General features: G+C 39.5%; 1 protein-coding gene across 1 annotated transcript in view; it reads right to left on the reverse strand.

The window, feature by feature from the left end:
* Nucleotides 1-2,456: 2,456 nt before the first annotated feature.
* NEGR1 (neuronal growth regulator 1) overlaps nucleotides 2,457-15,445 on the reverse strand; it is a 652,982-nt gene continuing 639,993 nt past the window's right edge. The window contains exon 7 of the mRNA XM_019531621.1: nucleotides 2,457-2,934. Coding sequence (XP_019387166.1) covers nucleotides 2,813-2,934 — 122 coding nt within the window. The 3' untranslated portion in view covers nucleotides 2,457-2,812. The remainder of the gene's footprint in view (nucleotides 2,935-15,445) is intronic.

The raw sequence follows: 15,445 nt of genomic DNA on the forward strand, positions 1-15,445 counted from the left end.
TGCCATAGAGAAACTGTCCCCCAAAACTGATAGTGGAAATTCAGAGGCAACGTTGAAAATCTGGCCCATGTTTTCCAATGGCTTTATTGGTAGAATATTCCCATGATGCAAAGAAGTCAACATATCCTCTTTAAAAAAAGATAAAATAAAAAATAAAATATATGTATTTCAGAAAATGTTACCACATTTTATCCTGTTGCCAGACTCCTCATATCCCAGGTGCCAGGAATCAAGAAAACAATTCATTTATCTTGGGCCAGCTACAGTATAGAATCATGCAAGTCTAAAATTGGGTCATATATATTCTTAACCTGTTTCTCTCTTCATAAAACTGTACTAACATATGACACTTTCTGCAGCACCACTTTCTATTGGATGGATCCTAGAACATAGTGCTTTAAAGCTGCAATACAAGAGAGATCTGAATGTCAAGATACCGTACAGGATAGTTTTGTACTTTTTTTATACACTGCTTCCTCAAAGAATGAAACTTTATCATGTTAATCATGGTTTTAAAAAATGCCATGTTTGTGAAAGTAGTAATTACTTAGCACACAAGCAGAAAAGAATATAATAGAAATATTTTAATATATCACTGAACACAAACAGCATGATTCAGGTGTTTTATTGCCATCTTTTGGAATCAGTGTATTTTTTATTCTCCTTATCTAAGAGTCATTCAGTAATTACAGAAGATTCACTGCCAATTTTGTCTACATTTCAGTAATGGGGTAGTTTATAGCAAAGGTCAAAATGAATTCCGAATTTAGGTTCTAAATGTTAGGCTATTTGCAAACCAAATTTGGAAATGCTGAATTTGTATAGTATGCAGTAAGGATTGCTAGCTCTAGAATTTAGCATAGGACCAAAAATGACTGCAGTAGAGTGCAAAAAAGTCAAATTTTTGAGAGTGATACTAAAAAAAATAAGCACACTAGCAATGCAGTGTTCAGTGATTATATGTTTTGATACAAATTGCTCCATAGGCTTATTTAAAATTTTAATCATGCAACAACAGGTGTTTGTCCTAACTAGTGTCACTCTCCATACTGAGCATATGACTAGACAAAAGTTCTAGACTGTAATTAGTCAATTTATTAGAAATTCATACCACCAGCAGTTTTCTGTTTGTATCCAATTCAATACTCACTGAAGTTAGTAGATGTTACTCTTGACTTCAGTGGTTGTTACATAGTGCCATATGCCATGTTTATGAAAACAGTCAGCCTTCAAGAATGAAATTTGTAAAGGTTTTTGGTTCAGTATTCAATACTGCCCATCCAATTTTGTGCTCAAAGTGAATAAAGGTGCACTTTTGGGCAATGAAATGTGGGTATAAAATGGAGTCAGCAAAGTAAATGCTCATTTTTAAAAAGCAAGCCTATTAAATCCCTAGAGATAAAATCTACTACACTAGGATTTAATCATTTACCGAGGTAAAATCCCACTTGAACTCAGTGGAAACTTGCATTGGGTCAGGACTGCAAGACCCAGCCCTCCAGAATCATTTATAAGAAGTGAAAAAAACTATTGTGGTAAAATATTTGAATATTGTTAGTAGATTGTTAATGAATTTCTGGCTATAAAGATGCACTCCATAGGCATTTGGACCATGAACTACGTACAGTTTTGGAGCCACTTCTTTCTAAATATGTATTTTTTAAATGCATCTCTGATGCTTCCTTCATTCTCAGCTTTTTAACATTTAAAGAAGTTCTGCAACGAAAGCATCAGTGCTTGCTTAGCCAATACAGTACAAAATCAAGTACAAAAAAGAATACCAATTCATGTAGTATTGGCCAATAATAAAAAGCTTTGTGAATGAACAAGGGAAAAATGCTACATTCAAAAGATGCCTTAAAAGAATTGTGCTATATTTTGTAGTGGGAAAGCTTATTTTACAGAGAGAATTGGTAGATTAACTACACCAGAGGGAAAAAATAAGGTACATGTATGTGTGCTGTACTTGACTGATTGCTAAAAAACCACCATGCAATCTAGTTGTTGTGGATAGTTTGGAACAGTCCCGTTACCCCACTGGAGTTGGAAGAGGAGGTATTCCTTTTAGCCAATAGCACCTTTGCCCTCAAATCGAGATTAGGTACGCTCCAACTAACGCTCAGCATTTATCAAAACACATTCCAGATTTGTTGGAGAGGAAGAGAAAAGTAGTATTCTATGAAGGCACACCCATGCTGAATTTACAGGAAAAAAAAGCAGAACTGCACAATGCAGTTGTTATACAAGGCTCATTCTTGAAACCTGAATATCATGCTAGATGAAAATCTAGATATGTGTTATATTTTGAAGTATTTTGAAGGCAATATTATTTGATCTTTTTTATCAAAAAAGAAAAAAAAAAACTTTGTGTGTAAATGTGGACAGAATCTTATTTAAGGAGGGAACTGAATATTTGTATTGCAGCCTTAAAGAATCACATTTTCACTGCAATATTCTTTTTTTTTTTGTAAACTACAGTCTGCAACCCAGCAGACCATGACTGAATGCTTTTGAAAACTTGTAGATTACAAACATGAAATCACAATTAATATCCTCTAAAAGTAATTTCAGAGCTTTCACGTCTTAAAAAAGGACAATGTGTACTGCTTCACAAGGTAATGCAGCTAATCAAAAAAAAAAAAAAGGAGTAGAATTAAAGTATTTACATAATGAGCAATTCTACAGAAGGCGATCATCCCCACGTAAGCACTGCTGATTATATCCCACGCTGCTTTTAACAAACTCTACCAGATTGGATCCAGTCATCAGCACTTTCAGAGAATCCTTAATAGCCTTTTATGGTTCTTTACATTTATTGTAGAATGATGTTCTTCAGGTAGAATATGCTGGTGAAAGAGGACAGTGTCAACAGGTACCAGCAGGAGAACAGAACTTCAGCACCACCGGTAATCCCGTATTGGGCTGTACTCGGAGCTGCAAAGAAAAGAATAAAAGAACACCTAAATAGTATGTTCCAGGACTAAGAAGGCATTGCCAGTCCTCTTGTTTTACCTAGAAATAATAAATAATTATTAATGCTGTTTTTTTCAAAACTTGGACACTTGAAGCTAGGCAGTGACATCCCTATTAAGCAATGACATAACTAGGGACTGGCCATTGGGGTAGCTGCCCTGGTGCCAACTTGACAGGAGGAGGCAGAAAAAAAACGGCTTCAATCATAGCTGCCCTATCACGCCAGTAGTGCCGTGGCAACTGGAAGCAATTGCTGCGCCTGTACGTAGCAGCTGCCCCAAACACCCTGATGCATCGTTATACCTCAGATTTTAAAGCCTCTAAACCTTTTATCTGATTTTGAGGTGAGCTGAGCACTCAAGTTCCCACTGAAGTGGACGTTGTGACTGCTGACCGTGGTGGAAATCAGGTCACTTTTCATTAGGTGCCTAACTTTAAAAAGCCAAGTTTGAAGTTGGTTGGGAGAGATACAGTTATTTTCACTCTGGAAAATAATTTGTCTTTCCTTTCCTTACTGTAACCATATACTCCGAATGCCTAGCTATAATAGCCAAGCAAACACTATAGTTATAATCAATACATACAAGCAGAATAAATAAACCGTAAATTAAAAAGGCAGCAACTAAAGAAATAAAGCACATGCTTTGATACAATAACATTCAGTTTGCCTGCTGGCTATTTTGGCTGGGACTTTAATAGATGCTTAACAGACACAAAGCGGAACTGTTCCATTTTGTTTTCATAAAATCAAATATATTAGAAATGAAAAAGGACTGTTAAGTCATCCTGAACATTCCCAAGTATGCAAGATTATATCTACTCCATATTTGCATTTCTGCACAGATCTCTGTGATACAAATAGATGGGACTTTACTTTTCAGCTAACACAACATCAAAATTAGACACTAGCACATTGTTATTTGAATCCCAAATACAAAATGAACATGGGCAACAAAAGATACCCAAAGCAGGGAATCAGAGGACAATCAGTCATTGTGATAGTAAAACAGAAGGTCTGATTTTGTAAGCAATATAGCCTAACTTCTGCCTTCAAATTTGTACATACAGCTATTACTGAAATAAGTGGAAAAGGTCATTTTTAGCTCAATGCAGAAACAGGCAAGTTCAGTTTCATGACCTGCAAACAGCAGATGTGGTTTCTCATGGCTGCAAAGAGCTACAGGCATTATATTTAGATCAATCTAACCAGGGTTAGGTTGATTTAAATGCCTGATTGTACAGTTGTGCAGAATTAAAACATCCAAAAAATGGCAGGCCCAATCCAAGTTAGTTTACCTGAGTAGGTGCACTAAGGCAGATCAGTTTAACTAGATCTCTAGAATACCTGTGTATGTTTGCAGCACAGCCCTGGGGCTGGGAAAGCTCAGCCATTTACCCTAGGTCTGGGTAGTGCTATTCCCACTCCTCTGACCTGACTGGGCTATATGGTCCCTGATCACACCCACTGTACCCCTCCACCCTGAGTTACTTATACCAGGCTGCCTGCAAGGTGCTGGGAACCAGCAAACAGCTGCACACGTTGCTCCCAGCAGTGGCAAACTCCTGCACATGCCTGCTCCTGGTTTAGGTATAGGCAGCTTAAAGTAAGCTGCCTATGTCTGGACTGGGTGCAGTGACTGCTTGTTTGCATGCATAAGCTTTAAGACCTGGGCCTTTACTAGAACCTAAAACACCACTGCCTCTGGTCTTGATACTGCATTTTGAACAAAACCCCTGTTCTCAGCAGAGTGCGTACAAATGTTACATTTCTATCAACAGAATTGGCTTTAGTTTGGTAGAAAGGCTCGGTGTATAGGCATTCACAATGCTTAGTCTGATCTAAAAATGGTGGGTCCTGTAGAAGGTTAAAAGTCATCTGCTGTGGTTTAATTTTAGTGCAAAGGAGCTTAGATGGGTTTAATGAATGCCTGTACAGTTCCCCTACTGACATTGCTTTACTGCTGTCCTTTGGCATGGAAGCTTGCATCACTCTGTGGCCCCTTCCCTCCCCCTGCAGAGAGATACTCTGTGGCTAAAGAGGCATTCAGTATTGAAGAGGAAATTATAATGCCATTTGAAGACTTGAGTTTTTTTATATCTTCATATATTTTTTAGTTCAAGAAAGATTCTGTATTTTGGAACCAAGCAGTGCTAAATTCTCTTTTCAATGGGATGGTTTTCCTTTTAAAGGAGAGAAACAATTTACACATGGAATCTTGCATTTCAATGTGTCTGTTACCAAATGTTAGGTAAAACTGCAGGAACTCATATTAGAACTTAATATATAAATATATAAATAAATCTAGTGATACCAAAAGATCTGACAGTTGAGCTAGTAGCACTGAAGTGTATTTTCCCCCAGATGACTGCATCCGCATTCTGTTCTTCTCCAAAACCTAAAAACTCACCATGTGATTTGATTCTTATTTGTATAGGCATGTTTTTTTCAAGCTGAAAACAATACAGTACTATAGTTATTTGGCAGGGATGGGTGCGGGGGTAAGAGCTTGTTCTTCTGTCAATAGACTGCAGATGGTTATCTGAACTTCTATGAAAAAAATTATGTCTTTCTGTGAGTTCCCTAACCTGAATCTGTATTTGGGCATTTACATTTTCATTGCAGGGAGTGCCTTCATCGATCCAGACTTCCTTTTTTAAATCAACTGCTCCTTAAATATAACCGAGAAAAACAATCTTTTTTTACATATGGTTATAATTATTAGTTTACTAAAACCTTTCAAGGGCTTTACTTGAGACAGATGGGAAAACATGCATTCTTGGAATTATAGTCCTAACTGCTGATTGATCCTGAGCTCCTTTGTTGCATCAGGGACTCATAAATCTTGATGTAGGATATAATCTTATCTACTCATTCTTAGCCTAGCAAAAGGATCTTGAAATCCCAATTCTAGTGTTGCTAGATACTTATGAGGAAAATAAAGAAAAGGTAATAATTTTATTTACTTTTTCTTTTGTTAAAAAGCATTAATGATAAGAAAAATCTATATTTATTTTCCCCAAATGTAATAGGAAACAATAGAGGAGTTATGATAATAATGTCACAAATAATGGAACCTTTAAATAGTCATGTCTCTGAACGTAAGTTTAAAGCAGGGGTGCTAAAGCCCTAGCCCGTAGGCCAGATCTGCCCTGAAGAACCATGCCATCTGGTTTGCATAGCTCCCCAAAGGCATGAGGGTATCAGAATCCAGAATGAGGGTATCAGAGTGAACACTGCCACTGGTTCGCCGATGCCAGATTTTCAAGCCCTGCATAGAAAGATTGGGCCCTGGCCAGCTTGTTTCAATGCAGAGGGACTGGACACCACCTAGGCCATTTCCATGTGGATGGATTGGGCCCTAGGCAGGCCAATGCCATGGGGAGGAATTAGGCCCCAGGTGGGCCATTCCCATGCAGCTGTATAGGGCCCTGGCTGGGCTGGCCTCATGCACTGGATCAGGACCATAGACTGGATCCACTCGTGGACTGACCTGGTATCATTCATCCAGCTACTGGTCTAAAGCAATGTCTTATGTCTGACTTTTCTTCTACTTCCTATTAACAGTTCTCCTTGTGTTTCAGGCTGGGCTGGATTGTGATACCCTCACTCATGCTGGGTACCACTTAAAAATGATTTGTTCATTTCAAAAGGAGTATTTAGGATATACGATTGTATTCAACTTGAGTAAGGGAAGCAATCTAGCTTGAGGAAGTTAAAAAGTGCCTTGTGGCCAATCTGACTTTTAATCTGATTATCCTGAGCTAAGCTTGTGGTCTAATGCCAAGGGATTTATTGTGAGTTCACTTGCAAAATTTACGATGTTCTCTATAAGTTTAGTGATAGTTTTCTCCCTTCTAGCTTTCTGTATAGTCTTAGGGACTGGATGCTCCTAAATGTCACCCTTTGAAGGCTTATTGTAAAATTTTATAATAGTCTTTACCTATTCCTTCCACTGAGCTACTTTCCATTCACTTACTCAACCACCCTCCCATCAGCCATCCACTCCACTCCCATCGTCCATCTGTAAAACTCAGACCGTATGACACTCCGAAGTTCTATGACAAACAAATATTTACTGCTATAATACAGAATCCTTTTATTATGACCTCCATGCATACTATTAAATGAAGCTGGAAAATCAAAAATTGAAAATTCAATAATTATATCAAAACTGAAATACTCACAAACTTTCTTGTGAACCAAATAATAAAAAGTACTCATAAAACATATAATATGCAAAAAAAGTGTTTATGTCTGGACAGCGAGACAGCTCACAGGTGAAAATAAATGTGGTCACATTTCACTTCAAAGACCTGTATTTATGTAGGATCACTACATGATTCAACAGAATGGGGTTTCAACAGAAATCAGAGGCGCCTAGAATCCAGCCTAGGCCTAGAAACTTAGCAGGTTTCTAGCCTATATAGAGAAGTGGTTTTTTGTCCATCTAGCACAAAATCAATCCTTGGGCAGTGACAACTGCTTAGGTGAAGCTATGGTTTAAGTACAACTTCCATGGTGCATAAGAAAAGATTTGTGCTACTTCTTTAGACAGAGTTGAATTTTACCAGTGTTATTTAGTTCCATTAAGTTCATGAGTACAAAAATCAATCAATTTAAAACCATGTATTCGGCAACAATACAACCTATAAAAAGTAAGCACAGCCATACTTTTTTTTTTTTTTTTACCTATTTCTGTTCTGATAAACATCACCTATTGTGGTACAGGATCCCTGTCTTCATTTCTGCACCACTAACCATGCTGACTTACGCATATATGGCACTTTGTTGTATGTATTAAATATGTATGGGACTTAGGGGTTTTTTTGTAATTACTGTTTGAGTGTACAATGCCTCTCTGAAGTAACACTGAAATGCTGTTGCTGCAGCACTGGTCTGTCTTCACTACCGTTATGCTATATGTCATGACTGCCTCAACTTGTGAGTTAAATTAAGAAAGAATCTCTCTGCACAGGATACAACATAAAGATTTCAATGATATATTCAAAGGTTATGCCATTGACATTATGGTTGCAAGAAAACATACTCACATATTCTAAAAATATATCAACCTGTAGACTTTGAATTATCTTCTCTATTATACAGTTTCTGCAAAGAATATGAACATTTATGAACTGGTAATTTTAGCTGCCTAAAAGGACCTCCTCAGCTGTCAAAATCCCAGCTCCTCAAGTGATATATTATTAATTATTATTATTGACTTTTCTGTGGTGCTTAACACTGGCACAGGGAGATAGGGGAGCATTATTATATCCATTTTTCATGGAGGGAGGAAGCTGAGACATGCATGCACAAGAACACACATGTACCCCCCCCCCAACACACTTCTATTCTTCATAGCTGAAAAAAATGACTTGTTCTAGTTTACAAAAGAAGTTTGTCACCTACCTGGGATCAAAATTGACACCTCTGTGCCAATACAATGCTTTAACCACAGGACCAGCTGTTCTTTCACAATCATTTAACAATCTGTGCAGGGAGTTATAAAACGAGGCATCTAGTATTAAAGTCACATGCTTACAAGTCAAAGTCCTTTCAAACTTCCATGAAAATTAATCCAAGTTTTTAAAAGGTATTTAGGGGGTCTCACTCCCACTGATATCAGCAGAAATTCAGATAGTTACTAGGTATGAGAACAGGTGAGTGAGTGTTGACAATGCCAGTGGCCCTATCTGCTCAGCAGCTGAGACAGTCCGAGCCTCTGTCACGTGTGAAAAAGAGGTTTGGGTTCCTCAAGTCACTGAATGATGAGATCCTAATCAACCTGTAAGGCACCTTGACTTACGTGTCACCATACCCAAGATGTGGATATCTTGCCCCGGGCGGGTGATATAGAACATCAAGTTTGGTGCCAATAAATAGTGAATAGCAAGAACTCATGTTTGCCCAGGATCATAGGAACACAGGTCCAAAAGGGACCTCAAGTCCAGGCCCCTGGCTTGAAGCAGGATTGTCCCTGACTAAAACATGCCAGGCCAGTGTCTGTCCAATCTACTCTTGAAAACTTGCGAGGATGGAGATTCCAGTTTCTCTAGGTAGTCTGCTCCAATTCTGGACCCCTTCTCATAGTCAGAAAGTTTCCCATAATCTCCAACCCAAATTTTCCCTGCTGAAGCTTAAGGCCATTGTGCCTTGTCCGTCCCCGATGGCCACACCCACACTGTAATTGCCTTTAGGTATTGGAAGACTGTTACCAAATCCTGCTCCCCTTCTAGTCTCATCTTCTCGGGTACTTGTATGCAGGGGTTTAATCTCCTAAATTGAAATGGTGATTGTGATGATTAAAAACCCACTGTTTCAATATAGGTTCTTCTGTCACTGTTAAAGGGAGATATTTTCCCCTCACCCCATGGAGCCTGCCTGCATCTCCCAAGGTGGGGTGGGGGGGCGGGGGAAGAGACGAGCTGTTGGCAGGCCAAGTGGCCCGTGAGCTGCAGAGGGCCCCAGTCCTTCCTTCTGTGGTGGCGGCGCCCTGCAGGGCTGTCCTGGAAGGCTGCTAGTGGCCAGGCGTTGCCCCAGCTTGGGCGGGGTGCTAGCTGCGTGGGTGCTGCCCCAGCTCACAGGCAGCTCCTGCTGGATCCAACTCTTCCTTGAGGCCTGGGAAGAGCTGTCAAAAGGATGTAACGTTACAAATAGCTACATTGCAAACTAAACTACATGTGGATATGGTTTAGTTTGCAATGTAACAAACCAATTTAAATCGTAACCCTCACCCCCCAAGCCCTCGCATGTGTGCTGCAAGATGCAATTAAACTGCAAAAACAGCCACTTTTTGTCCCGTGCACAAGCAGCCCTTTAGACTAAATAACTATAGCTCTTTCAGCCTTTTCTTTTAAGTCTTGCATCTAAGGCACCTAATAATTTTTGGATGATCCAGATCGCTTAGTTGCTTTCTAGGATGGCATCTATTGGTAGCCAATAAAAATGTGTAGGCACAAAAACGTGTCTAAATCCATGCTCCTCCTTGGAGCTTGGGTGTCTGACTCAGAGTTGAAAGGAGGCATTTTTATTATGATAGGGTTCAGATTGCCTTGAAGTCCGACACTTACTAGACCTACAAGAGCTACCTGAGATCTGCGCTGAGTTCAGGATTATGTACAGCATTTCCCATTTCCCCCAGTAACTTTTGAGTACACCTAGTAGCAGTATCCACCTTTTGTGTAAATGCCCAGGATGTCAAAGGCCTGTGTTCTAAGCTCTTCTCACTCTGCTGGGATTCAAGGCCACGTATCCCTCTTGCCAAGGAAGTGTCCTTGCCCTTACATACCCAAGGATATTTTCAGCCCCAAATTGAAGCTCCTAATAAATCTAAGTACCTAACAAGTTTTGTGGTCACTGAAGGGGTTGATTTGGCTCTAGGTCCTGTTTAGTGCTTACAAAGTTGCCTTGGGTCTTGTTTTTGGAGACTTGAAATTTAACTCATTTTCTGCATGTCTGTGCTAATTTCCCATCTCATAGCTACATCACACGGCTGTATCTTAGAAAAGTTCCTATGTAAATGTAAGCTTACTTGCAAGTTGAAGATACAGAAACTGATCCAAAAGGTATGATTCAAACTTGGTAAAGAGTCCTAAGCAGTGAATTCAGTCTGTTCAAATGAGGGAGGAAACTTAACTGGTATTATTCATACCTCAAAATAAAACTAAAAAAGCCTAACAGTATGAATATTCACAGACACAAAAATACACCAGAGCATTTACAGAAAATGCAATTATAAATGTATAATACAGGTATTTTTTTTCTCACCCAATGAAAAGGAAAAATAAATTCACCTGTAAATGTTTGTGAAACATTTACAAAATGTCACCTTCCTTTTAATTTTCTGGCAGAAATCAGAGATGTCAAGAGGTGCATAGTGGTCCTGCAAAAGATGGTTATTCTTAAAAAAATTAAACTGGTACAAAGTGGTAAATTGGAATTATTACCTGTAGTAAATCATTTACTTTTTAACGTACCTTATCTATTTTCTGTGGCTTTTATTTTTGCTGCTGCATAAAATTTTCATTTTATGACACAGTTGATACTCATGGACTAGAGTAAAGAGAAGCTCAGACAAAGCAGTATTTCATTTGTTGTATATGTGTTTTCTTTTGCTTGCACGACAGGGAAATCGGACAAAAATGCATTACATTTCAAAGTCCCCTATATTTTCATCGGTATAACCTGTAGTACTCTTCAGTAAAATTCTTGCTTTACTAAATATTTTCTAATTTAACCGATTAATAGTACTTGTCTAATAAATTGTATTATTAGTACAGCCTTGTGAGAAGTTTGGTATTGTGTTAGAGGATTACGAAGAGAAATTAAATAGCTTTATCCAACTCTCTAAATTGTAAACAAGAAACTCTTTAAATTCAAACAGAGGTTAGTTCTGAGCAATGTGTATTTTTATTCTGAAGTAACAATTTTGGGATTTCAATTCAACATTAAAAACTAATTCCCAATTCCCCTTTCTCTTTGTTGCAGTTGGCTGCACTATGCATCAAGTCTAATGTACAATGGAAGTCTATTATAGATGTTGCTTCCTTTGTGAGACAGCTTCCATTCAGATTCATAAGGGTAAGAATTTTCAGACAATTGAAGAATAATATTACTGGATGAATAATCCTAAATCCTTTATACAGTTTCTTGAATGAATGATTCCCTAACTAAAGATATTCAGAATGCAAGTTTTTGATACTTAGCTAAACATGTAGTATAACTTGTCAGTTTATTTACAGGCACCCATGGATTATCCCAAAAAACTGCCTTGAAATGGATGCCTGACCTCTGTTTAGATTAAAAACCCCTGTCCTGATTATCAGGTTAAACATTTGCTAGTGATATGGCATGCGTCAACTGAGGGAGTACTTAATTGGACCTACCTTTAAGGGAATGGATTTTCAGAGGGCAGGTGCTTAACACTTTGTGAAAATCAGGCCCTCCTTGAGCTGTCTCTAACTGATCTTCTAAAAGCACTTAGTGATTCCTGAAAACATGACTTGTTTAAAAAAAAATCAGCAACAGGCATTATGGGTCAATAAAGATACAAAAGCCAAATTTATCTTCATGGAAAAAAAAATAATTTAATTAAAAATTCCAAAAAAGATTTCAATAAAACTTTGTATGCTTAGGTATTTTTTCCCTTGTAAAACTGAAATCCATTAAGTGGCTAGGTAGCTCATTGTAACTTTTCTGGCTGTTTTGAAGTAAATGGGGAACAACAAGAATACAGAGTATGAAACTGATTGAACTGAACTTTCTTGAGATGGACCTCAGTCAAAACTCTAGATCTGAATGCCCACAAGCTTTGGGAAAATTGGAATTTGAGTCTGTATTTATGTGTTGGGTCCATCTCTAGAATTTACTGTTTTGAGAGAAGTTGGTTATAGTTGAAATGGAACAGTAGTTTACATTTCATGAGTCTTGGGCAGGGATCCAGGTTTTCCGTTTCCCATGGAAAAAAATGCAGATTTCCCCATCTTCTGAGAAAAATGTGGATTCTAAATTCTAGATTCTAAATTCTTCCTTTTCCATTTTAATGGAGAAATACCCAGATTTTGCACTTTTGCAAAGAGCTCTCTGCAGGTTGGCAGAGTTTCAGCCTGCAGGGGGCTGGGGGAATTGAGAGGAGGGCAGTCAGGCAGGAGACACAAAGTGCACATGCCACCAGGCAGCCTGGGGAGCAGCTCCCACAGGTAAATCTAGTGCGGGAGGGAGGAAGGGGGCACTGAGGCCCCCAAAGGGAGGGAGTAAGTGAGTTGGGCAGGGCTGGGGCTGGGGCTTGGGGCCAGAATGTGTGGCTGCAGGGCCCTGGCAGGGAGTGGGACGGCGCCATGGCACACTCCCAGGCAGGGTAGGGGGAGCCTGTGTCCCTCAGAGCTGGGTGGGACAGGCTGCCTGCTGAGGGCCCGGGCTCCCCACCCTGCTGCCCTCCCCCAGGGCCTCTGCAGTCCAGTGGGTAGGACCCGGTGTGGCAGAGCTGAGTGGGGAAGCTCCTTGCCACTGCAAGCCCCACATCCTCCTCGCAGGGCATTTCCTTTCCACCTGGCAGCAACAGGGGTGGCTGTGTGGGGTTGCACCCCTCACTGCTGTAGGGTGGGCAGGGGGCTTATCCCTGCCCAGCCCTACTCTGCCCTGCTGCACTGGGTCTCACCCACTGGGCTGCAGAGGCCTTGAGGGAAGGCAACAGGGTGCAGAGCCCAAGCCTGCAGCAGGCAGCCCGTATCTGCCCCCAGCTCTGCCCCATGCACAGATCTGGGGGGAATGGATCCTCCCTGGCCCCTCTCAGGAGTGCATGCAGCCCTGCTACCTGAACCCACAGCAGGCAGCCTGTACTCACCCCACCATGGGCTCTGATCTGGCTGTTCTGCCTGCAGGGGAGGGCTGGAACCAGGCCCTCTGCTCTGCTTGCTGAAGCAGCCACCATCTCCCATGGGCAGCAGCTGCGGCTTCGGTGCTGCTGCAGGGGGCAGGGAGCTGTGGAGCTGGGTCCTCGGCCCTGTACCCCTGGCAGCTCAGGGGGGAGGGGACAGGGGGCTGTGGATGGGGGGCAAGGGGCATCAGCAGGGCTGGGGGGCTGTGGTTTGGGAGTGAGGGGCCTGGACTTGCATTCTTTGAGCTAAGGGGTATGGGGAAGCTCTGATTTTCCATGACAAAAAACCCAAAATCAAATGCCAAAATTTACAGGCATTTTGAATTAATTTTATTATAGTGATTGATGCACTAGTAGGCTCCCAAATTGCTTTAAAATTGTAAATATATAAATAACACATTGTGTTGAATTGATATATATGAGTGGCGTTTCATTTTCATCACCAATTTTGGCGTTTTGATCAGAGAATTTGTGATTTTTTTTATCATATAGTTTGTGGTTTTTTATCAGGGAAAACTGGGATCCCTCATCATGGGCATGATCTTCTCTGGAACGGTGATAGAACACACTTGCATTCTTGAAACCACTCTGGATTCTGTTGAGAAACTGACTTCCACCTAACTGCAGCATGGAGTTCCTGCCTTTGACTTCACCGTGAAGAAAGTTGGGACTCTTATTTGTTTAATATTGGTGTTTCTCTTCTACCATTATGCCCTCTTTCTGAGCAGCTGTTTTTAACAATTATCTACCAGCTCACATTTTAGACTTGGTAGTTTCTTCTGTACTTCTTTTTAAGAGTGTCTTGTAAAATGCACACATAGCAGAATATACACATAACAGGAAGGAAACCCTCAGGTTCTTGAGGCTATCAACCTGCTAATGCAGGCTCCACAAAAATTATTCCTTTTATAAACTAATAATGAGAAGTTTGGTCCTCAATATTGGTCCAGCACTATGTACTATTACCAGCTTCCTAAATAAAGCCGATAATCCTGGATCTGCTCTTGAAAGCTTTGCTGGAGTTTTTGCTACATTCCCAACAAAGGGGTTTCCTCATCCACTGTATTATACAAATAGTATTGCATTTCCAGTACAGGGTGTTCCATAGCACTTGGTAAACTGAATGAAAAAAAATATTGCAAATAAAACATGTTACTGGGGACATGATTACCAAAATGGAACAATCTTGTCAACAGAAAGAACATGCTAATGATCCACACCCCCCAAATGAAAACTATTATTATTGTTATTACTATCATCCTCATTATTTATATAGTAATAAAGTATAAGTAAATAATATTAATATTATAAGAATGTGATATGCGATTTAAATAATAATAATACTAACAATAATAATAGTAGTAGCAGCTCAGATCTAACACTTTGATTAAATACCATGAAAGAATGCCAATAAATGACTTACTTTCTGCATTTCTAGCTATCTCTGTGAGATTTCCAGTTTAAGACTCTGAATTCTGATTGCTGTGCTTTAATGTTGAATGATACTGGGTCCTGCTAAATAAATCTTCGAAAACAGTATGTGCATGTATCTTTAACTTACTTTTCTGTGACACTACACCACAGTGGCTTGGTCTCAATTTCTAGTCCGGCATTGTTGATCAAAGCATGTTTCCTCTTGATAAGAGCAGCCAAACAATAGAATGGCTGGTCTTACTTTTAAAGCTAATATAGATACAAATATTTAAAGTTAAATAAGGTAAATTTACTGGGAGTATAGCATAGCACAGAGTAGGAATTTCATGGGAAAAAAAAAGAATGTTATGAATTTCACCTGAACTATCCTCAAATTTTGGATTTATTTTATACAAAATTAGTTCCTTTTACCAAAGGAACAGATAAAAGATGCACGTGTTTATGGGTGCACCTGTTATGTTATACATTAATACAAAGCTGTTTTTTCCCCTCTCTGATTACAGAACTTCTAAGATATTTAGAAACTATCTACATTGGTTACTTACCTTTATAATACTTAATCCTAGCTATTTTTAACATTTCTTTTGGGTCTATGAATTGATGCAAAGGAGGTAAAACAGTCTCTTATGCAGAAAAAATTGTAACAAATAATTTTGTTATTG

This window comes from Crocodylus porosus, unplaced genomic scaffold (genome assembly GCF_001723895.1).
Source record: "Crocodylus porosus isolate Cpor-Errol unplaced genomic scaffold, CroPor_comp1, whole genome shotgun sequence".
Taxonomy (NCBI): Eukaryota; Metazoa; Chordata; order Crocodylia; family Crocodylidae; genus Crocodylus; species Crocodylus porosus.